This window comes from Nomascus leucogenys, chromosome 22a (genome assembly GCF_006542625.1).
Source record: "Nomascus leucogenys isolate Asia chromosome 22a, Asia_NLE_v1, whole genome shotgun sequence".
In the NCBI taxonomy this organism is placed as follows: Eukaryota; Metazoa; Chordata; class Mammalia; order Primates; family Hylobatidae; genus Nomascus; species Nomascus leucogenys.
Genome location: NC_044402.1, coordinates 41,155,974 through 41,178,507, shown reverse-complemented (window position 1 = coordinate 41,178,507; position 22,534 = coordinate 41,155,974). Strand labels below are relative to the sequence as shown.

General features: G+C 37.4%; 8 gene segments (V, D, J or C); all 8 read left to right on the top strand.

Annotated features, from left to right (window-relative positions):
• LOC101176513 overlaps positions 1 to 22,534 on the top strand; it is a 651,183-nt gene that overhangs the window by 221,221 nt on the left and 407,428 nt on the right.
• The window catches only part of LOC101179412, a 494,982-nt gene that overhangs the window by 96,373 nt on the left and 376,075 nt on the right, over positions 1 to 22,534 (top strand).
• The window catches only part of LOC101179644, a 632,337-nt gene that overhangs the window by 250,109 nt on the left and 359,694 nt on the right, over positions 1 to 22,534 (top strand).
• The window catches only part of LOC101175986, a 711,545-nt gene that overhangs the window by 336,171 nt on the left and 352,840 nt on the right, over positions 1 to 22,534 (top strand).
• Positions 1 to 22,534, top strand: part of LOC101179288 — a 405,302-nt gene that overhangs the window by 31,993 nt on the left and 350,775 nt on the right.
• The window catches only part of LOC101179325, a 406,822-nt gene that overhangs the window by 44,836 nt on the left and 339,452 nt on the right, over positions 1 to 22,534 (top strand).
• Positions 1 to 22,534, top strand: part of LOC101176608 — a 472,474-nt gene that overhangs the window by 111,329 nt on the left and 338,611 nt on the right.
• On the top strand, positions 18,935 to 19,508 carry LOC101176899. The segment is given in 2 exon segments: positions 18,935 to 18,989; positions 19,150 to 19,508. Coding segments are annotated over 2 exon segments (414 nt in total).

Below are 22,534 nucleotides of genomic sequence, written 5' to 3'. Positions count from 1 at the left end.
GCATTTGTCCAAATACACATATTCAGTAAGTAGCCAGAGATGATCCTTTTAAAATCTAGTAAATTATCTCCTACTCTGTTTCAATTCACGTGTCTGTTTCATTCAATGCATCTATGCATTTATCCATTCATCTACCTAACTAGTATCTGTATTTATTCTAGTCTAACAGAGTGGAAAATATCACTTTGGAAGTCAACACTTTTTTGAATTATACATGTTATTCTTCAAGCTCACATTAACTTCTCTAGTATAACTTTATAAGGTTTTCACCCACATACAGCCCAATATCCAGTCACACTAATCTGTGCCTAAAATTCCCTTGTGCATTCTTTTTATGGGGAAATCTATCATGGTTTGAGGCCCAGTTCAAGAATCTCCCCATCCGTACTCTTCTTTGACGGTGTCCAGAAACAGATTTCATCGCTCTTGCCTTCGTCACATCATCTAGACACACTGGTGTCTTTGGCAGGTTTCATTGGCTGATACCTGAGTCTTGGGACTAGGTTGACTGAAGACTTGGACTGTGTCTCTTTCGTGAATGAAATGAGGCCCAAGTACTGCCTAATTTAGTAGGCACTTTGTAGACAGTATACATGTATTGAAGACATGCATATATAAATTAAAAGAAAAGAAAGCACATCAAAACTTAAACAACTTTTAAAAAGCACCTTAGGGTACTGGGGAGGAAAAGGTTTGGATTCCAGATTGAGGAATGTGGACCATTGTCTCCTATTGGACTGGGATGGTGTTTTCTTTGAGTGGATTTGAGATGACACCAAATATAAATACAAAAAAACCATTTTTGTGCTTTTGAAAAAAATATGCTTCTCATGTTATTTTAACTTATATGATTTATAATACAGATCGTCCCTATTTTAGGGCTGCTTTAGAATTTATCTTCAATTTCTGCCTGTGTATCCTGCCCGTGTTAACATCAAAAGTTAAATTTATTCTTTATATTTTCATAGTTGACCCATTTTGAAGTGTGAATAAAATGTCGAATATTTATTCAAACTCAGGATAAAAGACACCAAAAATGGCTGCATTACTGGATGGTTATAGCTCTGTATCTTCTGTATTCTGCAGAATTTTTCTATCCTCTCTTATCCATTTAAAGATCACAGCCCCTTTAGACCAGATAATTCCAGAATTTCCTAATTTCTTTTTCCAGGTACATTTAAAAAAAATAGTTAATTTACCTAATCTGTAATTTAGAAAAAAATGGAGAAAAACTAAAATTGACTTAATTATATTATATCATTTCTGAGGATCATCTAAAATATGGAATGAATACATCTGAAAAATTGTAATAAAATTTAAGTTATCTGAGGACAAAGGGACCATATATTCTCTATGTCCTGATTCATGACCTTAGCTTGTAATGGGATATTATGCCCATTGTGTACCCTTAATAAACTTTATTAATATTTACAGTAAAAAAGAAATGCCACTGTACATGTTAATCTCGTGGTTTCACAGGCGTTCCTCTCTTCCACCACTGTAAAATAAGGCCCTTCCTATTGACATATCCAGCCATCTTAAAGGTCTGAGGAAAAGTTGAGGGGGCTTGAGAGGCAGAAATTCTAAACTGATACTTATCTGTGTGTAAAGAAAGGATTACTGATTCCCAGTGAATATATCTTCAGCAATTCTAAATTTGGACAAAGTGAGGAAGTGCTTCCTTTGACAGAGATAGCTTTAAGTGAAAGCACTTGTGAAAGGGCGGGGCCTGCTGAAAGAATTCAGCTGAGGGTGAATTTACAGAGTTTCAGCTGGTTGGGAAGACGGGAAGACCACCTGGGCTGTCACTGAGCTCTGGTGACAGGAGGAATGGACAAGATCTTAGGAGCAGCATTTTTAATTCTGTGGCTTCAACTATGCTGTGAGTTATGGAAGAGAAACTCCAGGATATGTTACTAACTTGGGGAATGAGAAAATTGGGGTACAGACAAACTCATGCAGGTAGACACTTTAAGAAGAAAATATTATTTTGGGGGCCTAATGACATTTTGTTATCTCTCTAAGCAGGGGTGAGTGGCCAACAGAAGGAGAAAAGTGACCAGCAGCAGGTGAAACAAAGTCCTCAATCTTTGATAGTCCAGAAAGGAGGGATTTCAATTATAAACTGTGCTTATGAGAACAGTGCATTTGACTATTTTCCATGGTACCGACAATTCTCTGGGAAAGGCCCTGCATTATTGATAGCCATACGTTCAGTTGTGAATGAAAAGGAAGAAGGAAGATTCAAAATCTTCCTCAATAAAAGTGCCAAGCACTTCTCGTTGCATATCATGGATTCCCAGCCTGGAGACTCAGCTACCTACTTCTGTGCAGCAAGCACACAGTCCTCCCCAGGCACCTGAAGCCTGTACCCAAACCTGCAGTTGAGGCTCCAGCCAAACCCCACAGTGGAAGCTTATGTGGGCAGAGATGTAGCCTAGTTTTCGTTTGCATATGCAAGTGATAAATAAATGTATAAACACTAGTGTGGCAGTATGAGAATGGTAATTAAAGAAAAGAAACTTAGCTTAATAAATGACCATCTCTAACAAATTTTTTTATTATAGTTACAGTATTTGAAATTGTTATAAGCATCCAACCAGTTGTGGGGCAACTGGGACTTTTATGTCTTGCTGATGGGATGCAAATCAGTATTATGACATTGGAAAATCATTTGGCAGTTTCTTATAAATTGCTCTTAACATAGGACCAGAAATTCCACTCCTAAGTATTTATCTACAATAAATGAAAATATATCTTCACACAAGGACTTTTGTTTACAGCAGTTTTAACCATAATAGCCCCAAGCTGGAAACAACCCAAATGTCCATTAGCTGGGGAATAGAAAAATAAATTGTGGAATATTCCTATAATGGAATACTACAGAGCAATAAAATGCAATAAGCTAGTGATACGGGTAACACATGATGGGATCTCAGAAACTTTATGCTTCATTGAGTGAGTGGTTAAATATACTGTGGTACATATCCACGTAATGGAATACGATTCATCAGTAAAAAAGCATGAATTATTGATGCATGCAACAACTTTGATGAATCTCAAGGGCATTATGTTGAGTGAACAAAAGTCAATCTCAAAGGTTATATAATGGTGATTTCACTTATATAACACTATCAATATGTAAAAATTACAGGACAGTGGTTGCCAGAAGTTATGGGTGGGGAGTGTGTGTATAGGGAGTTTATTTAGGGTGATGGATGGAATAGTTCTGCATCCTGATTGTATTTGTGGTTAGGGAAATCTATACATATGATAAAATGTCACAGAAGTATATATCAAAAAAAGAGTGCATATAAATATGGGTGAATCAGAATAAGATCTGCAGTTTAATAAATACTATTGTATCAATATCAATTTTCTGGTTTTGATACTAGTACATAATGATAATGGTACATAACTGTGGTTATGTAAAATGTTATCATTAGAGAAAACTGGATGAAATGTGCAAGAGAACTCTGCATTATTTTTGCAGCTTCTATGTGAGTCTAAAATTATTTCAAAATAAAAAGTGAGGATGTGGAAAAAAGATTTTTAACAAACATCTACAAATTTTTGGAATATAAAATTTTGGAATGTGGAATTTTGGAACACGGTAGGAACATAAACTGGGCAACCACTTTGGTGGATTTTCATAAAACTACATGCATTTCTACCATTACCCAGTGACATTACATCTAGGCATTTACCCAAGAAAAATAAAAACATGTCAACACAAAGACTTGTACAAGAATGTTCACAGCAGTTTTATTCGTAACAACCATAAATTTGAGAAAATGTCCATAAACAAGAGACTAAATCAATAAATTGTGTCACACACATTCAATGGAATATTCATCAGAAATAAAATGGCCTGAACCACTGATACACATAACAGTACAAACAAGCCTAAATTATATAATGCCTAGCAAAATTGCCAAATACAAAAAGGTACATACTGTTTGATTCAAGTTATGTGAATTTCTAAAGTAGACAAATTAATCCACGGTGAAATAAAGCCAAACAGTTATTACATCTGTGAGTGGGAATTATTTGGGTGGAGCACAATGAATTTTCATAAGATAAAGGAAAAGAAATGTTCTATTTCATGATAGGGGTGTGGTTTACAAGGCTGTTAGCAATTTTCAAAACTCATCTAACTCCATACTTATCACTGATTTATTTCACTATATCAATTATGTTTCAATTAAAAATAAAGTACAGAAATTAATCAAATAGGAAACAAAAACAAAACAAGGGAAAATCCAATGCTGAATAAATTTGAAGAAATAAAAAAGTTAAATACTTGGTAATGTTGATAATGAGGAAAATAGAAAATAGTTAAACAATGCAGTGCACTGAATTCTGGCCCCCAAAGATGTCCATGTCGTAATCCCCAGAGTCTATGAATGTGCTGCTTTACACGGTGTATTAGTTTTCTAGGGCTGCAGTAACAAAGTACCGTGGACTGGGTGGCTTAGAACAACAGACATTTACTGTCTCCTGGTTCTAGTGGCCAAAAGTCTGGAATCAAGGTGTTGCAGAGCCGTGCTCCCTCTGGGGCGCTAGGGAGGATTTGTTTCAGACCTCGCTCCGAGTATCTGGTGGTCACAAGCATCCCTAAGCTTAGAGATGGTCATGTCCTCCCTGTGTCTCCTCCCATCGTCTTTCCTCTGTGTGTGTCTCTGTCTCTTCACGTGACATTCTTTTCATAAGGGCACCAGTCTTACTGGACTAAGAGCCCACACTACTCTAGTAGGGTCTCATTTCAACTTAACTGATGACATCGGCAGTGACCCTATTTCCCAAAAAGTCACATTCCAAGCTTCTAGAGATTAGAACTTCAACGTATGAATTTTCTGGGGATGCAATTTAACTGAATAACATATAGCAAAAGAACTTTACATATGTGATTAATTCAAGAATCTTGAAATGCCTTTTATATCCTTGTCTCTTCTTATTTTGGATGTTTTCTTATTTATTTGTAAGAGTTCCCCATCTAACCTTAATTTCTAAAATCATATCCTCGATTATCCAGGTAGACCCAATGCAAACACAAGGATCTCTATAAAAGGGAGGCAGTAGGGTTGGGATGAAAGAAAACAGTGTGATGAGAGAATGAGGACAGCCTTGAAGTTGGAAAAGGCAAAGAAAAAAAAAAGACAGATTATTCTCCATAGTGACCAGAAGGAACTCAGACCTGCTGGTACTTTGATTTTAGCCCAATGAAACTGATTTTGGATTTAAGACCTCCAGAATTGTAAAATAATAAATGTGTGCTGTTTTAAGCCACTGAGTTTGTGGTAATTTCTTATGGCCACAATAGGAGACGAATAAATACAATAATAGGAGAGATTAAAAAGGAGACATGTCTGGATATAAAGTAGAAACTAAAAAAAAAAAAAATAGAAAAAGTTAAGAACAATTTAAGCCAATAGATTTTTAAACTTTTAAAAGTAGAAACAATTTGAATGAAAAACATATACTACCAAAAGTAACTCAAGAAGAAATAGAAAAACTAAGTAGATTTATAACATTAAAATTATTTGATAATTGGAAATGAAAATCCCTAAAGATTTAGTAATAGAAGAGAAATTTTTAACCTGCATGTGCGCCCACTACAAAACTAAAAACAAAACACATGCTGGATGCATGTGTAAATAATATAACCAATAAGATTTTAGAAATTAAGTTTAGATGGGGAACTCTTACAAATAAATAAGAAAACATCCAAAATAAGAAGAAACCAGGATATAAAAGGCAATTCAAAAAGAAGAAATAGGAATGGCCACTAAATATGTAAAACATCAACTTCCACAGAACTCAAGGAAATCAAATTAAAATAAACTATTATTTCATTTCTATTAGATCAACAAAATCTAAAATGTCTGATAACATTAAGTATTGGTAGGAATATATGGAGATGAAGCTATTACACTTTTCCAGCTGGAGGAAAACACCACACAGAGAACTTAGGAGAACAATTTGCGTAAACTAGTTATGAATATGCACATATCTAAGAATCCAGCAGTACAAATTTCTGATGTCTACATTCAAGGTAGTTAATATGTAAACTAGGAGGCATTTACAAGAATGCTCACTGCAACCCTCTTTAAAAATAAGTATAATCAATAGTGGAATGAAAAAATAGTGGTTTAGTCATACAACGGAAGTATTAGCTATTACAAGCAAAGAAGTGGTTCTATACATATTTTCTTAGATTAATCTTACAAATAAAATGTTGGATGTAAAAGCAGAATGATACATACTGCATGGCACCATTAATAAGAAATCTCAAGATACAACATAACGCAGTATATTGTTTTGTAATACATACCTGTAAGGGTTAAATTCTAAAAGACATGCATGGAATCTTCCCAAGAGTGGTCACTATCGTTGAAAGAGTAAAAAGAACAAGGGCTATTGTTCCAGCTTTGTCTGAAATGTTTGAGAAAATCCGAAATGGAGAGAGAGAGAGAATATTTTTAGAAAACATAGCAAAATTCATCATCTGTTTATCTGTTTATTCTCATGGCTGGATACAAAGGTGTCTGCTATATAGTTTTCTGTACTTTTTCTCATGATAATTATTTCATAAATTTAAAAATAATTTTTAAATGGATAGCAACAACCACATTTTTTACTGTCTTCACCAGTCCACAGAATGGAGAATAGCACCTTCATTACCTACGCCTTTGCCAGATGTATTTCTGGTAGGCCACATAAATGGCAACAAAAAATCAATTGGAAAAAATCTCTAATTTATGAATAAAAAGATGTTCAACCTGAAATAAACAACCCAAGACTCTTTCCCCTGAACCACAGTGCATACTTTTTCCATACATAAAAAGAGGAAGTGGAAAAAAATCCAATTACTTACCTCTTAGCAATGGGAGATGTGCCCACAAAATGTCAGCATTTTGTGAATATTAACTCCCCTGGGCTCTGAAAGTTTGTTTTGCTTCCTTTTCTAGTAGTTTGAAAAATTGAAGAAGAAATTGGAATAGTATTTATGTCTGATTAGAGTGGCTTTCACTGGACTGAAATATTCAAGAATAAAGTAGAATACAGTGCCTAGGATGAATTCGTGCTCAGCATGAGAGGAGGGCCGTTGTCAAGTATATGAGAGAGGAAGAATGGGAAAAGCTGAGAGTCTCAACAGTGATTCTGTGGCTTTTTACAGATGTGAGTTTGGAGATTTCTACAAAGAACCAGGAAGAGGCTGAGGACAGTTTGCCTCAGACTCTTTGCATAGGAGTAAGAGCAGATTATGGCATTGTATCACATAGAAATCTGGCATGCTTATCACGACTTTATTTTACAAATGATTGAATTGTATTGAATCAATAATTACAAATAATTGAATAACTCAATTATTCCCATTTGGATTTCTTTATGGGGCAGTCCAACAAAAATACAGCTTTTGGAATTCGGTGCTTTGACATAAACTGCTCTATCAGATGAAGTTTCAGCATAAAGTGGAAAAGAATCTTCATTCTTTCAATGCCCAAAGAGGGAAATATTTTTTTTGGACATTTATACTATTAATAGTTTGAAAATTTTTACTGATAAAGCAGCATTTTGTGAGAGGCCTTGTCTTCCTGATAACTATTAAAAATTATAGAATTGCACCAAACAGTACAAATGCACTCATGGCAACAGCATAGCTAAAGATTTGAATTCAGAGGGCCCATGGATTCTCCCATCCTAGAACTTCTAATAAAATTAAGCATAGAGTTACAGTAGAAATAATAGGCCTTTGCCATTACTATTGACCCTAGAACACACAACTGGAGAAAAGACAGAACTTGGGAATCTTTTTTTTTTTACTCTCATTTGTCTGAGCTGACGCTTTGCCATTGTGAAGTTACCAGTTCCCTTGGTTTGATGGCTAAGTAGGAAGGATGGGAGGTGATGACTTCTGGTTTGTGTCCTGTGTCAAAGCCAAGGATTGGTGAGCAGCTTCACCTTAGACTCAGGCTGGTAGCAAGTGAACAATCAAAACATGAATGAATATTTGCAATCAAAGCCATGATTCATAATAAATTGGTTTCAGATAAGCCCCTCAGACTTACCACAGATCAATTTCCTAAACTTGGAAATTTTAAATGACTAATCTCCCTTTAAGAATTCCTTCAGTATTGTTTCATGCATGTCCTTTACCAGATATAATCCTTTGTCATTTGTTAATTAAATTATAAGAAAGGGCAAAACGATGTTTAGGATAGAACCAATTTCCCAGCCTAGGGATTATCATAGCACATTCACACTTGACCCACCCAGAAACCACATTTCAGAGGCAGCTTCTATACAGAACTGAGGGACCCTGCACCTGTCCTGTCAGGGTACAAAGCAGGGCTATTTTAGTAGGAAGGAAATCCTGCCATCATACTGCTTCCCAGTCTACTGTGGGTATTCGTGGTCTCCATCTACTTAGGTACAAATAATTGCAAACCAGAGCATGGCTACCCGTCAGCACTCAGAGGTGAAATGGTACTAAGGAGTAGATGTCTCAAACAATGAGAAACTATTCCCTGCACCACTCAGTGATATGCTATTTTGACCTTTATAAAAGAACTAAAAATGTTTTAGAGACATTGTCTGCACTTTTTTTCTTAGCTAGCTCTTGGTCCCTTTATATTAATTCATCCATTAAGATAGTGAAACTAGGGGCTGGGTTCACACATATAATCCCAGCACTTTGGGAAGCCAAGATAAGGTCACTTGAGGCCAGGAGTCTGAGACCAGTTTGGGCAACGTAGAGAGACTCCATCTCTACAAAATAAAATAAAAAATTAGCCAGGCCTGGTAGCTCGCAACTGGAGTCCTAGCCATTTGGGAGGCTGCGGTGACACAATTACTTCAGCCTAGGAGTTCCAGGCTGCCATGAGTTCTGATTGTGTCACTGCACTTCAGTCTGGGTGACAAAGAGAGACCCCAACTCTAAAATAAAAATTTTTCTACTTAAAATTTTAAAAAAGACAATGAAATCACATGGAAGATTAACATCTAAATTCCATACAATCACATAACAGCATACAAAAAATTCAGCCACCAACTTCTGTGGTATTGACATGCACAAAGTTCTTGCAACCTTCATATAACACGTTCTGTGGGAGTATATTTTAGCACTGTATCACTTGTATCACAGAGAGATCTTGTATGCTTACCATGGCAAACAATGTCTTATGCTTATCATTAAAATTTTAAATAATGCCCAGCCACAGAATGTAACAAGTGAGACTGAATACTTTGGATCAATGGGATAGAAAATGTGATATCAGGACAATTCTAGGACACATGATCTGAGAAGCATAATTCTACTTGTGAAGGCAACAGGACTGAATATCCTGATCCTCCTCAGTCTAGTAAATAAAACTTAGTGTCAGATTTTGAAATGATTACATTTTATTCCTCTTATAATTTTATAAAACATAAACAACTGAACAGCTTCTGAAAGTCAAGAAGGACTGATTTTTATCGTTTGATTTTGAAGTAGCTTTACTTATTATAGAACTTAGCTAGGGCCCTAGAACTCAGTAAGGAGGAAGAAAGAGATGCAGTAATTGTTTAGAATAGGACTGCCTTTCACAGAGAAAGTCAAATATCTGAATATTTTTCTTTTAAATTTAATTAGTTTCTGATAGCAAAAAGTAAATATATGCTAAATGAATAATATCAATGTATGTCAACTGGTTCAACGGCAGTTCCCCTCAATACAAATTGCTTTTCTTATATCCCTTTTCTAGGTTCTGTCTATCCTAATGACCAGGGAAAGACAACTAGACAAAGTAAAGATTCGGGGGGTGAGCCAGACATTTTTCCTCATCTGTGCATAGCCATGTAGTCTATGAACATGAGACTCAATTTCCTGTTTGGGGAGACAGCATCAGAACCCAGGAACTACGTATACACACCACAGGGCCCTCGTAGGCACTGAACTTTGAGCTTCAGGCAGCACAACTCACATTTGTGTAAAGAACTACATGCCACATGCTGTTCTCCAGCCTGCTGTGCGTATTTGTGGCCTTCAGCTACTCTGGTATGGATGGTTCCAAATGTGAGCAAAAATGTTAAGGATGGAAGGATTCCAAACAGACATGTGGTATTTCTCATGGACTTGAGGAGGAAAGGAGAAATTGGAAAAAAGCGAGCATACTATGATTTTAGTTTGGTTTGTCTCTGGGTCCTAAATTAGTCTAGCTCTTAACGATATTTTATTCACTATATCAAAGGATCAGCTCTGTTTTCTGATTTTTCCCACAGGATCCAGTGTGGCCCAGGAGGTTACTCAAGCCCAGTCATCAGTATCCATGCCAGTGGGGAAAGCAGTCACCCTGAACTGCCTGTATGAAACAAGTTCGTGGTCATATTATATTTTTTGGTACAAGCAACTTCCCAGCAAAGAGATGATTTTGCTTATTCGCCAGGGTTCTGCTGAACAGAATGCAAAAAATGGTCGCTATTCTGTCAACTTCAAGAAAGCAGCGAACTCCATTGCCTTAACCATTTCAGCCTTACGGCTAGAAGATTCAGCAAAGTACTTCTGTGCTCTTGGGGAACTCACAGTGTTTGAAATGATAGTAAAAGCAAAACAAAAACCCTAGGGCTCAAAAAGAGAACCCCTCTACTCCCCACCCTTTGCTACAGGAGCCAATCTGAAATGCACACCTGCAGATCTCAGGCAAGAGAGGGTAGTGACTGTGGTCTGTGGATTTAATCTGTGGTCTGGATCAGATGATTTAATTCTAAGTAAAACCTCCATCTCATCTGGAAACAGGTGTTCAGAGCAACTTTCTTCTAATACTTCAATTTTTACTTAAAATAGAGCATACAGAAAATGTGTAGAGTTGTCTAAAGTTGGAAAGACTTCCACATAATAACTTAAAGTGGCAGTTTCACTTAACGATGCTCACAGCAGAAATCTGGGTCTAGTTATCTTGAATCACCATAAAAATCATTTCCTTAGCCCTTTCCTCTTAGGCTTTATGTCAGTTAGGGTACAATCAGGGAAGCAGAACCATCATGAAAGATGTAGAATAAGATTAATTATAAGGATTAGACCTCATGCAATTGCTGGAACTGGTGGCTCTCAGAAGTTACTTAGTTGTTTATGTTTTTATGAAATTGTAACAGGAATAAAATGTAATCTTTTCAAAATCTGACATTGAGTTTTATTTACTAGGCTGAAGAGGATCAGGACATTCAGTCCTATTGCCTTCACAAGTAGAACAGTACTTCTTAGATCGTGTGTCCTAGAATTGTCCTGATATCACATTTCTATCCCATTAATTCAAAGTATTCAGTCTCACTCGTTAAATTCTGTAGCTGGGCATGTTTTTCATGTGTAAAATAAAGTCGTGATAAGCATGCCAGATTTCTATGTGATACAATGCCATAATCTGCTCTTACTCCTATGCAAAGCTGTTGTCTTTGCATCTAGTATTGAGCCTGAATTTACTCTAGGTCAGCTAGACTCACATTTGGGAAGGAGAGTTGAATGTGGACAAGAGCATGCAAAAACTGTGATTTGTAAAGACATTTTGGAACCCATGGTAACAGGTGGAACCCACAAGGACAAACTAAACTTGTCTGTCTCTTACCTCCTTCAATCTCATAGTGTTGGTGACCTTCAGAAGAAATGGTGCTATCATGCTCCCTGGGTAGTTGGCCCAAGAAAAAGAGAAGCTGAAAGAGGAGATCTGGAGGGAGTGGGGGAGTTGTGAATCAACAATAAGATGAGTTAGCAGATCAGTAGCAACATGTGTGAGTTGCCACAGTGCCTGGAGCCTCACACCTGCCTTGCACAATTTTTTTCAACTTAATTGAGAACAATATACGGAAGGATTTTCTTAGAAATATATTTCCAGGTAGTTACGATGAGACAGTACGAAGTTACCACAATACCCCCACCTTGTAAACTTGACATCCATATGCACCTCTTTTAATAACATTTAGCTTTCAAATAAAGGCAATTTTAAAAAGCATACTTCCTGCCATTATGATGCCACTATTCTTCATTCAACCACACACACCCTGACCCTCTCCCCCAAAGAGAATACAAAGTATTTATTCATCTTTGGGTGATGTTCTTTCCTCTTCTAGCTGAGTCCCACTCTCCCATTGATATCTTGTAGTTTAGCTTCTGAGATATAACAAGCTATAAGATTAACTTATTAACATATCTTTCACTATTATGTATAGGCAAATGGGAGGAGAGTAAAAAATGGTTGACATGTATTTTAATATTTTCATATCACAATGAAAAAGAAATGTTTATAACAGTATAGTCTTTTTTTCCACAAATGGTCACATGATTATATCTGGTTTCTATAACTACCTCTTCCATTACCCATTTCATAATCTGTTTGTTTTCAGCAAGCACCTCAACTCACTGGTACACTCGACTTTCTATAAAACAAGCTCCTTGGTCAGGAGCAATGTTATACAGAATGCCATAAGGTGGAGTAAGGAATTCTCTAAGTCTACCACTGTGGTTTTGCCAGAAGCACTGCAGATGTGGAAGGAAAGTCTGTATTCAGAATGTCTAAGTGGACTAAAAGAAAGCAAAACTTGCCAGCAGCCAGAGAAAGTTGATGTATCACGTTCTGGGAAATGTCTTTAAGAATGATGGCTGAATTCTCATCAAAATCAACAGAAGCCAAAAAGGAAAAAGGATTTTTAAAGTACTTATAAAACAAACAACAACAAAAAAACTCTCTAGCTAGCTTCCTGTGAACATGAAAGTCTAATTTTAAACCCTTTGTCAAAAATCATTGTTAAAAAGGTGGAAAGTCAGTGCACAGATTGGGAAATTATATTTGCATTGGCATATTTCTGAAAAAGATTCAAACGCAGAATATATACAAAACTGGTACAAGTCAACAAGCAATGAGAAAACAATACAAATGGCCCAAACTTGAAGAGACACTTCAGAAATATGATATCTAATAGTAATAAGCATACACAAAAAGCACTTAATATAATTACTCATTAGGAAAATGAAAATGAAACACCACTGAGTGATCCCCCTGTGCCCTTTCAGCACCCCAGTTGTATTAATGTAGCCAGGAGGAAATTACCACAAGAGGATAATGAAAAATAGTGACTACTTCCAGGGGAAGGGATGGCCAAGTAGGTTTTCTAGAAACTTCTGTTACATTAGGTTTAGCCTAAAGCTGCCTCCTTACTTATTTTAAACTCAGGGCAAAGGTTTCTCCATACATAGTGTCCTGTAACCTAACAGGATGCATAAACAGGCTACAGTCTACTCTCCACCAATCCCTAAGTTTGGGCCATAGGTGGCCAACTGTTCAAATCACATTCAAATAAGGCAAATGCCAAGCTTTAACTAATCCATCTGTTTCTGTACCTTACTTCCTTTTTCTATAAGTCACTTTACTTTCTCTGTCCATAAATATTCTTTGACCATGTGGCAGTGCCAGAGTCTCTCTGAACCTGTTCTGGTCTGGTGGGGGGCTGCCTGAATCTCTAATCGTTCTTTGCTCAATTAAACTCTGCAAAATTTAATTCGTCTAAAGTTTTTCTTTTAACACGTCCATCATTGAACCATGTTCAGTGGAAGAAGAAAAAGCAGTAACAGGCTCCAGATTGGAACACTGAAGGAAAAGCACGTTTTACTAGGAAAAAAGAAAGTTGATATTCATTGGCCCTACTATATGTCAGGCACTATTTATACATTTCAAATTCATTACCTAATTTAAGCATCATACACCCTATGAGATAGGTTTTAGTCTTCCAATTTTTTATATTTGGGAAATGAGACACAACTTTCCCTAACTCCGAAAAGCATCTCTAACTAAAGTCAGACAGGGTATAACATCTTAGAGGGCTCCTAAAAATGAAAGTTTGGACTATGGAGAAGCAAATAGCCCCAAAGCAGCAGCATTGGCTTTCTCAGTGAGGATGACAAGATGCCAAACCTAGACACGAATTGCCTCAGGATCAACAGATGGAGGAAATTATTGACTAAGCATTAAAGAGTGCTGAATGTATCAGTGAGTCTCTTCTACAGTAGTGTGCTATGAAGCACAAGAGGCTAGAGGGAAAGATGAGATACTATTCCTTAAACACTCCAAGCGGGCTTCCATATCAAGGCCTTTGCCCACTCTGCCTGCAATGCTATACCCCCACAAAACTTCATGGTGTACCTCTGAACTCCTCTACGTCTTTAAGCAAAAGTCACCACCTTGTGAGGCCTTTATCAAAATCTTTCTATTGTATTTTCCTTCTTTGAGAATCAGGCTCTAGCATATTCCACGTGTTGAGAACTAAAGCACCAAGTGCTGAAGCACTGCCACCTGTTGTCCTGCTAAACTATTTGGTGAGGTTTATGCTGGCCTCCCTGCTGCCCTCCAGTGTTCATGGGCTAAGCTGTGGTGAAGCCTGGTTGCAACAGGAGCTAACATTTCTGAACCAATGTCAGTAACCTTCCCATTGTAGTAATCATGTAAGACAGGATTCAGCAGGACTGGCTGGGATTTTTTTTAATCTCATTTAAAAAATATTTTTCCCTGAATATGTGAGAGTGATTGATTTCAAAATGGCAAATATAATATATGGAATGGTTTAGGCTAATAGAATACCTTGGAAACAAAGGTTGGCATTATTGCACAAGATGGGAAGTTTTTCTCTATTAAGTGAGAGTTCATCTACTGCTCTGTCCCTTACTGTAGTATAGAAATATCCTTAGAAGTGAGAACAAGAGTCAATGATGGAGAAAAATAAGCCATTGTAGGGAACACAGTGTAGCATACTCTCTCCATGTTATCATATGCCTCCCAACCTCCCAATATAGGATCATAATGCCACTGATTTCCCACTAACAGTAAGAAACATGATAGAACATGGATATGTATTATCGTAAATAAAATATGCTATGCAAATTGCAAAATGCCCCTCGGAAAAATACTGAATTTTATCTTGTAGATAGACTGCACTGCAATTTCAAATAGAGTCTCCCAACCCCCCAATATTTTCTATATTGAATGCATCTGGTTGAGTGCCTAAGATACAGAAGTTATTGTACTAGATGATTTATTCGGTTGGTGTAAAAGTAATTTCTGTTTTTTCCATTACTTGTAATGTAATGGCATAACCATTATATAGGCTTGGATTGTATTTCTGGACCTACCACTCATTGGTTGAATTATCTTGAGCAAATTACTTAATAACTTTTATGCTTCAATTTCCTTATCCCTACAATGTGGATATTGATAGTGCTTACTACAAAGGGTTATTTTGAGAAATAAACAAAATGACATGTGCCAGTGCTTAGCCCAGTACCCACAAAAAGCTACTGGTTACCTACAGGAAAGGAAATTGAATATGAGAGACATTAAATGTCTTGCCTAGCATCACAAAGTGTCAGAGTTGAGCCTTCCCTTCCTGCCTTATGTAGAGCAGATAGATACCTTTTTTCACCCCAAGAATAACTCTCTATCTCATTACAGTGTTATATTGTGTTTATAGAGCTTATCATCGTATAGAATTATCTTATTTTGTAAAAACTCATTTATTTAATTTCTTCTCACTGCATTCTAGTCCCTTTCCTATCTCTTCACTACCGTGTTCTCCATGCCTGGAACAATGCCTAGCACACAGGAGACACAATCAATATGTGTTTGTTGAATGAATGCACAAAAGGTAAAATTATGTCCAGAGTCCTTGCAATTCAAATATTAATATAAAAGTTTAAGCTGGATTAATCTTTGTGTTATTTATCCAGAATTGTCAAGATTTCTATCCTTTAAGTTTCTTAATGTAATATTTAAATATGTAAATGCTAAATAGTTGAATACTAGCTTTGGTTTATCTGCATGGGTTTATTTTTACACTTTGGAGGAATTAATAAATAATCTTACTAAAAATTTTATCTATAAATCCCTCACTTTACTCACTGCAGAGGTGAGGTGGAAAAAATTCTGAGGCATTTTTCTCTGTAGTGCATGCATCTTATCTTTTATGTTGCAAAAGTTTTTCAGAGGACTCATGTATATGTATATAGTTTTATGTTTTAAAAAATTCTGTGTGCACACACACACACACACACACAGACACACACACTCCTTGCATCAGAGTAGATATACAGGCCTACTATTTGCTTAAAGCAGAGAAAGAAAATTGACCTTGTTTCCCTTCACTATCAGGGTGGGTACATTTAGAATCCTCCCTTGATATATTAGGCTGTTACGAATGATAAAGATTGATATTACTAGTTGAGTTGTCCTGTGGCCAAAGTGGGGGGGAAGGAAACTAGGATCATGCAGTCTTCCAGAAAGAGAATCTCATTGTTTACTTTCCCTGTAAGGCCATATTTAGTTGCCAACAGGCTTGGCCTTTACTTCAGGTCAAATGTGTGGCTTTCCCTTGCAGGATTCTGTCCTACTATTACAGATAGAGGAATTCTCCCTGCTGTTAGAGGTATATCCTTCTTGATCTGGACACTGCTCCTTCAACATGTGGGTGAATTTAGCAGTGGATTAGTATTCTCACCAGAAATCAGCTCCACAGCATGTAGACTTTCTGAGTGATTGTGGCCATGACTTCACTCTCCTATGATGAAGTTACCTGAATGCTGTGATCTTCTCCATTCATCTGGAGAAGAAACTACCTCGATTAGAATGGCTTGTTCGTCTACAGCAAAGACTTGGAAGCAACCCAAATGTCCATCAGTGATAGACTGGATTAAGAAAATGTGGCACATATACACCATGGAATACTACGCAGCCATAAAAAAGGATGAGTTTATGTCCTTGGCAGGGACATGAATGAAGCTGAAAACCATCATTCTCAGCAAGCTATCACAAGACCAGAAAACCAAACACTGCATGTTCTCACTCCTAAGTGGGAGCTGAACAATGAGAACACATGGACACAAGGAGGGGAACATTGCACACTGGGGTCTGTTGGGGGGTGGGGGACTAGGGGAGAGATAACATTAGGAGAAATACCTAATGTAGGTGACACTTTGATGGGTGCAGCAAACCACCAGGGCATGTGTATACCTATGTAACAAAACTGCACGTTCTGAACATGTACCCCAGGACTTAAAGTATAATTTAAAAAAAAGAATGGCTTGTTTGTCTAGCAGCTATCCCTAACCCTGGTCCTCATGCTTCTGAACTGGGAGTCATTATTGAGGCTTCCAGGATTTCCTTTACTGCCCATACTTTTATCTCCTTTCCTGGAAAGGAAAGCTAGAAGTTAACCACTGAGATACTTTCTAATGCTGTTCTCATTTTTTAGAACATGATTTAAATGTATGTGGAAAGTGCTGTTCCTGATTTTAGTACATACCCCATGCTGTTTCCTTTGCTTATTTCAGTTGTTCACTGGAAAGGTTTTAAAGGCACTTCATACACTAAATACCTAGAGGTTAAATTTATACTCTGAAAAAAATAATTAATGCTCTCTTATACTATTAAATTTCCCTTGGATGTGTCTTATTTCTCCAATTATATCCTGGGCTCACAGGGAATAGGGAATGTTGCTTTGTATTTTTTTTTTCTTTCTTTTCCTCTCCCCTAGATGAGGCTGTAGCTTTATAATTTTTAATTCCTCAGAGCTCCTAGGGAAATTCAAAGCACAAAAATTACTGTTTAAAAAAAACATGTATATTGAATCAAGCTAACATTATATCTGGACTGTGACAGAAGCAAGACAGCATAATTCTTATTTACTTTTAAACAACTTTATTGGAGTATGTTTACATTCCATAAATTCATCAATTTTGAATGTATCATTCAGTGATTTTTTAATTAATAACTGACTTATGAAACTATTACCATAATCTTTTTGTAAATACTTTTCAACACCCTAGAAAGATCCCTCATGCCAAATTGTAGTTAATCTCTAACCCAACCCTGGCCCCAGGCAACCAGCTTATGTCTTTATAGATGTTCCTTTTCTGAACATTTCATATAAATGGAATCACTCAATATGTAATCTTTTGTGTCTGGCTTCTTTTTCTTAAAATAGTATTTTTGAGGCTCATTTGTGTTGTAGCATACATTAGATGTTTTATTTTATTTATTTCATTTTTGCTTATTTATCTTATTTTATGTATTATTTATTTTTGTTGCCTAATATCATTCATATCTTGCATGAACATACTGCATGTTGTTTATTCATTCACCAGCTGATGAACATTTGGGTTGTTCTCATTTTTTTAGCCATGATAAAGAATGTCCACAGATTAGACCTCCATTATTTTTAGGACATATCAACATGTAAAACATTCATGGTGCATCACAAATGTAGGTGGCATATCAGATTCCAAATATTATAAAGTCTAGAGATAGAAAGATATATGTCCTAATTCTTAGTATGCCACTTAGGTAATTGACATTGAGTGAATTATTCAATCTCCTTGAGTGAATTATTTAATCTCCTTCAGCTTTGGGTTATTTTTTGTTTGTAAATTGGAAACAGTAATGTCTCTATTGCATGACTTTTGTATTAGAAAATGTATATAAAGAAAAAGGTAGTTTAGATGTGTGCACATTTGTAATTTGAGGAGGATTCAAAAGTTGTTTTTTAATGTTTGAAGATTCAAAGAAAAGTGCTTTTCCTACCACAAATTGCCATCCCACCTGTAACTCCGTCTAAATTTGAATAACAGCAGTCCACAGTTAGGCGGCGCACTTCTGAAAGGTTTTCAATTCTCTTTGTGTTCCAGACTCATGGGGGATTGCCCCAGTGTTTATGAAGTTGGCCTGAAGGAAGCAGTTACTTCGACCCCTCTTTGTGAACCATGGGAAACTGAATATAGGGCAGAGTGTTTCTAGGACATTTATAGAAGCTGGTCTCCGATTGGTTGGGCAACCAGATGCAGAATCCTGTTTTCTGAAGCAGAATATTTCCACAGATTTGGGCTGCAAAACGGTTTTCTGCTGAGGATACGTGAGCAGGAAACATGGAGAAGAATCTTTTGGCAGCCCCATTACTAATCCTCTGGCTTCATCTTGACTGTAAGTCCAGGGGTTACAGGAGACATTCTTAGTCTGGGGTGATGATGAGGAAGGAGGAGGATGCAGTCAGACACCCTCGGATTTATTTGGGGATGTGTGAAGAAAATGCCAACTCTGTAGAGAGACCAATTTCTATGTCTGACTCTTTTTTAAAAAACAGGCGTGAGCAGCGTACTGAACGTGGAACAAAGTCCTCAGTCACTGCATGTTCAGGAGGGAGACAGCACCAATTTCACCTGCAGCTTCCCTTCCAGCAATTTTTATGCCTTACACTGGTACAAATGGGAAACTGCAAAAAGCCCCAAGGCCTTGTTTGTAATGAACTTAAATGGGGATGAAAAGAAGAAAGGACGAATAAATGCCACTCTTAATACCAAGGAGGGTTACAGCTATTTGTACATCAAAGGATCCCAGCCTGAAGACTCAGCCACATACCTCTGTGCCTTTACACAGTGCTGTTCAGGCACCTGCAGCCCATACGCAAAAGTGTGTCTGGGGTTGCACTGTTACCAGCATTGACAAAGAACCATGAGTAGGATGGAAAAGACAAGTTCATTGAATTACAGTTTTTTTTCAAGAGGATTATGCAAACATAGAAAAATAAGCATGCTAGTGATCATAACTAACTACCACAAGAGCTAATTAAGTAAACATATTCCTTATGACAGATAGATGTCAGAGTGCTAATGAAGCATAACACATGACCTGGTAACTGGGCTGTTACTAAGTATTACTAACCCCAGCTCCCAACAACACATTAGCCACATCATGCAGTCAGACCCATTGCCTGCTCTTTTTTTTTTTTTTTTTTTTTTGAGACGGAGTCTCGCTCTGTCACCCAGGCTGGAGTGCAGTGGCGCGATCTCGGCTCACTGCAAGCTCCGCCTCCTGGGTTCATGCCATTCTCCTGCCTCAGCCTCCCAAGTAGCTGGGACTACAGGCGCCCGCCACTACGTCCAGCTACTTTTTTGTATTTTTTAGTAGAGACAGGGTTTCTCCATGTTAGCCAGGATGGTCTCGATCTCCTGACCTCGTGATCCGCCCGCCTCGGCTTCCCAAAGTGCTGGGATTACAGGCGTGAGCCACAGCGCCCGGACATTGCCTGCTCTTTTGGCATGATTCTGAAATAACCCAATAGTTACTCAAATCTATCTAAAACAATCTGGGTAAATAAAGGTGATAGTTACCCCCTCATTGTTGCTATGTCCTGAAAACGAATTCTTCTGTTACATTTTATCACAGCACAAATGGAACATGTCGGCATGCCCCTTCCTCACACACCTGGCCTGGAAATATGCATGTTTAATACCAGAACAGGTGATGCTGCCTCCTTTAATCCATTGGGGATTTTGATTTTGCTTTAGTTCAACTTTTCCCCTACATGAATATTTGCATTTTTATTTCTTCACACATGTGGCTATTTTCATTTTTAAATATCACTCATAATGTCATAAAGGAGCACTGATGAAGGACCTTCACTATTTTAACGTGGTCTATCCCCCAGCTTGTACTGTGATTGTGATATTGGATGACTAACTGAACTCTATTATCGAAGTCTCTTTATTTGTAATTTCCAGGTATATTAAGCAGGCTGAGTGTTTGGTGCTCTCCTCCTTTTGCGGATTTCCAAACAACCCACCAGTTTAAGGTCCAACTGGTACTCTAGAGGCATCTAATTCTAAGCTTTCTTAGGGGTTGTTAACATGAAGTAACTTGCTTCTGGGCCTCCTCATCTAAAAGCTAGAATTTCAACTTTCTCTAAACATCTACATTAATAATTATTTATCCAGCTCCTGTCCAGTTTCCTAAATTATGCTGCTATTGCATTTTCTCTCTCTTTTGTGGATTTATGTTTTTAAAAATATTATTGTTGTTATCACATATTTAGGAAAAAAAGCTGGTACATTTAAAAAATAATAATGGAGTGTATACAAATCTCTGACTGGACCCATTTAGAGATATATATATAGAGAGAGAAATATTTTTTTCAAAATTTATTCACAAGGTAGTAATGAATCTATTTGACTATCAGATTGGAAGTGGCTAAATTTGTAATATTATTTGAACATATATGGAATCAGAAGGGTATAGCACAGGACTGAGTGCAGAGAAGCTATGGTTCATTGTACACTAGTGTTGGTGGAGAAGAACTACACAAAAGAAGATTGATCACTGTTCCAGCTGCTAGTCAAATTCCCAAACCAGCTCTCCGTTATTGGCATAAAGATCAATGGAAGAATTTCTAATATTTCCAGCAATGATCTTGAGGCTTGAACTAACTCTGAATTGGTAGAATCAAAAGGCATGGGTAAAATAAAAGATGAACATCTGACTCATTTGTGTGTGGCTGCAACACAATGCTTCACAGTCTCCTGCATGTCAAGGCGCAGATAGAAATTAATTACATTCATACAACACTTCAGTGTGGAATGACGCTGCTTGAAACCAGCCCATGACTCCAACTTCCTTGAGAACTCTGCCTGCCTTAAGCCACGATGAGATAGAGATCTTCCCACACACACGATCAAGAAAAATGTAAATCTTTGGTGCACGGTCCTTACAAAAATATCCCTATCTTTATGGAAGCGATATGTAACCGAGTAAATATGGACCAAAATTTTCAGTCTCTTTGGATTCTAAAACTGATCTGAAATTGAAAATAATGTGTTAAATTCTGATTATTTGTAGAGACACAGACAGGCATGTTCTTGCACATTTTGTTAGTTTAGCCAAGTGGAAAGAGAAGAGTATGTGAAATATAAAAATCATGTTAAATAAGAAACACAGATCTCTGTTGATTACAGGGCCCCAGCCTGAGCAATCAGCCACCTGCTCCTGTGCTGTGGCAGCACAGAGCTCTTGTTACCTCTGATCACTGCCACCAGGTCTTCTGTGCCAGTGCAGAAGCACAAGGATGGCTTTTGAAAAGAAGTTTGGTGAAACAGGCAGATGTTTCAGGTCAAGCTATTAGAGACTAGCAGAAATCAGACAGAGGAAGCATACATTTTTATTGTTGATTTCTCACAAGTTCTCAAAAAGACTGTTTTTCATTGGACTCCAGAGCTTTTGTGGCTTGCTGAATGACAAACAGTTGTACAACTCACTTAGGCAAGTGCCCTTTTACTATCTCATGATACTTCTGCTCCTTGTGATGTTGACTGCAGCTAGGGTCCTCTGGGGGCTTGCCTGACTAGAACCCCTGGAGCTCACTTCCATACCTGGAGCCTTGGTGGGAATGTGGAAGCCTGGGCTCATCGCTCATCCCAACGATTCTCAGGGCTTTCATTACACATGGCCTCTGCACGTGGTCTCTCCTCAAGATCTCTCCGGGGTACAACTTACCTGGTGGCTCAGGGCTTCCAGTATTACAAAAGTGGAAGGTGCCAGGCCTTTTTAATGTTTAGGCCAGAACTGCCACAATATTATTGCTACTGCATTCTCATACACACATAAGAACCATGAATGTGATGTTACTTGGAAAAGGGGACCCTGTAAATATAATTAAAATTGAGTCATGGAGCCAACCCAGAGTCAACATAGAAGGG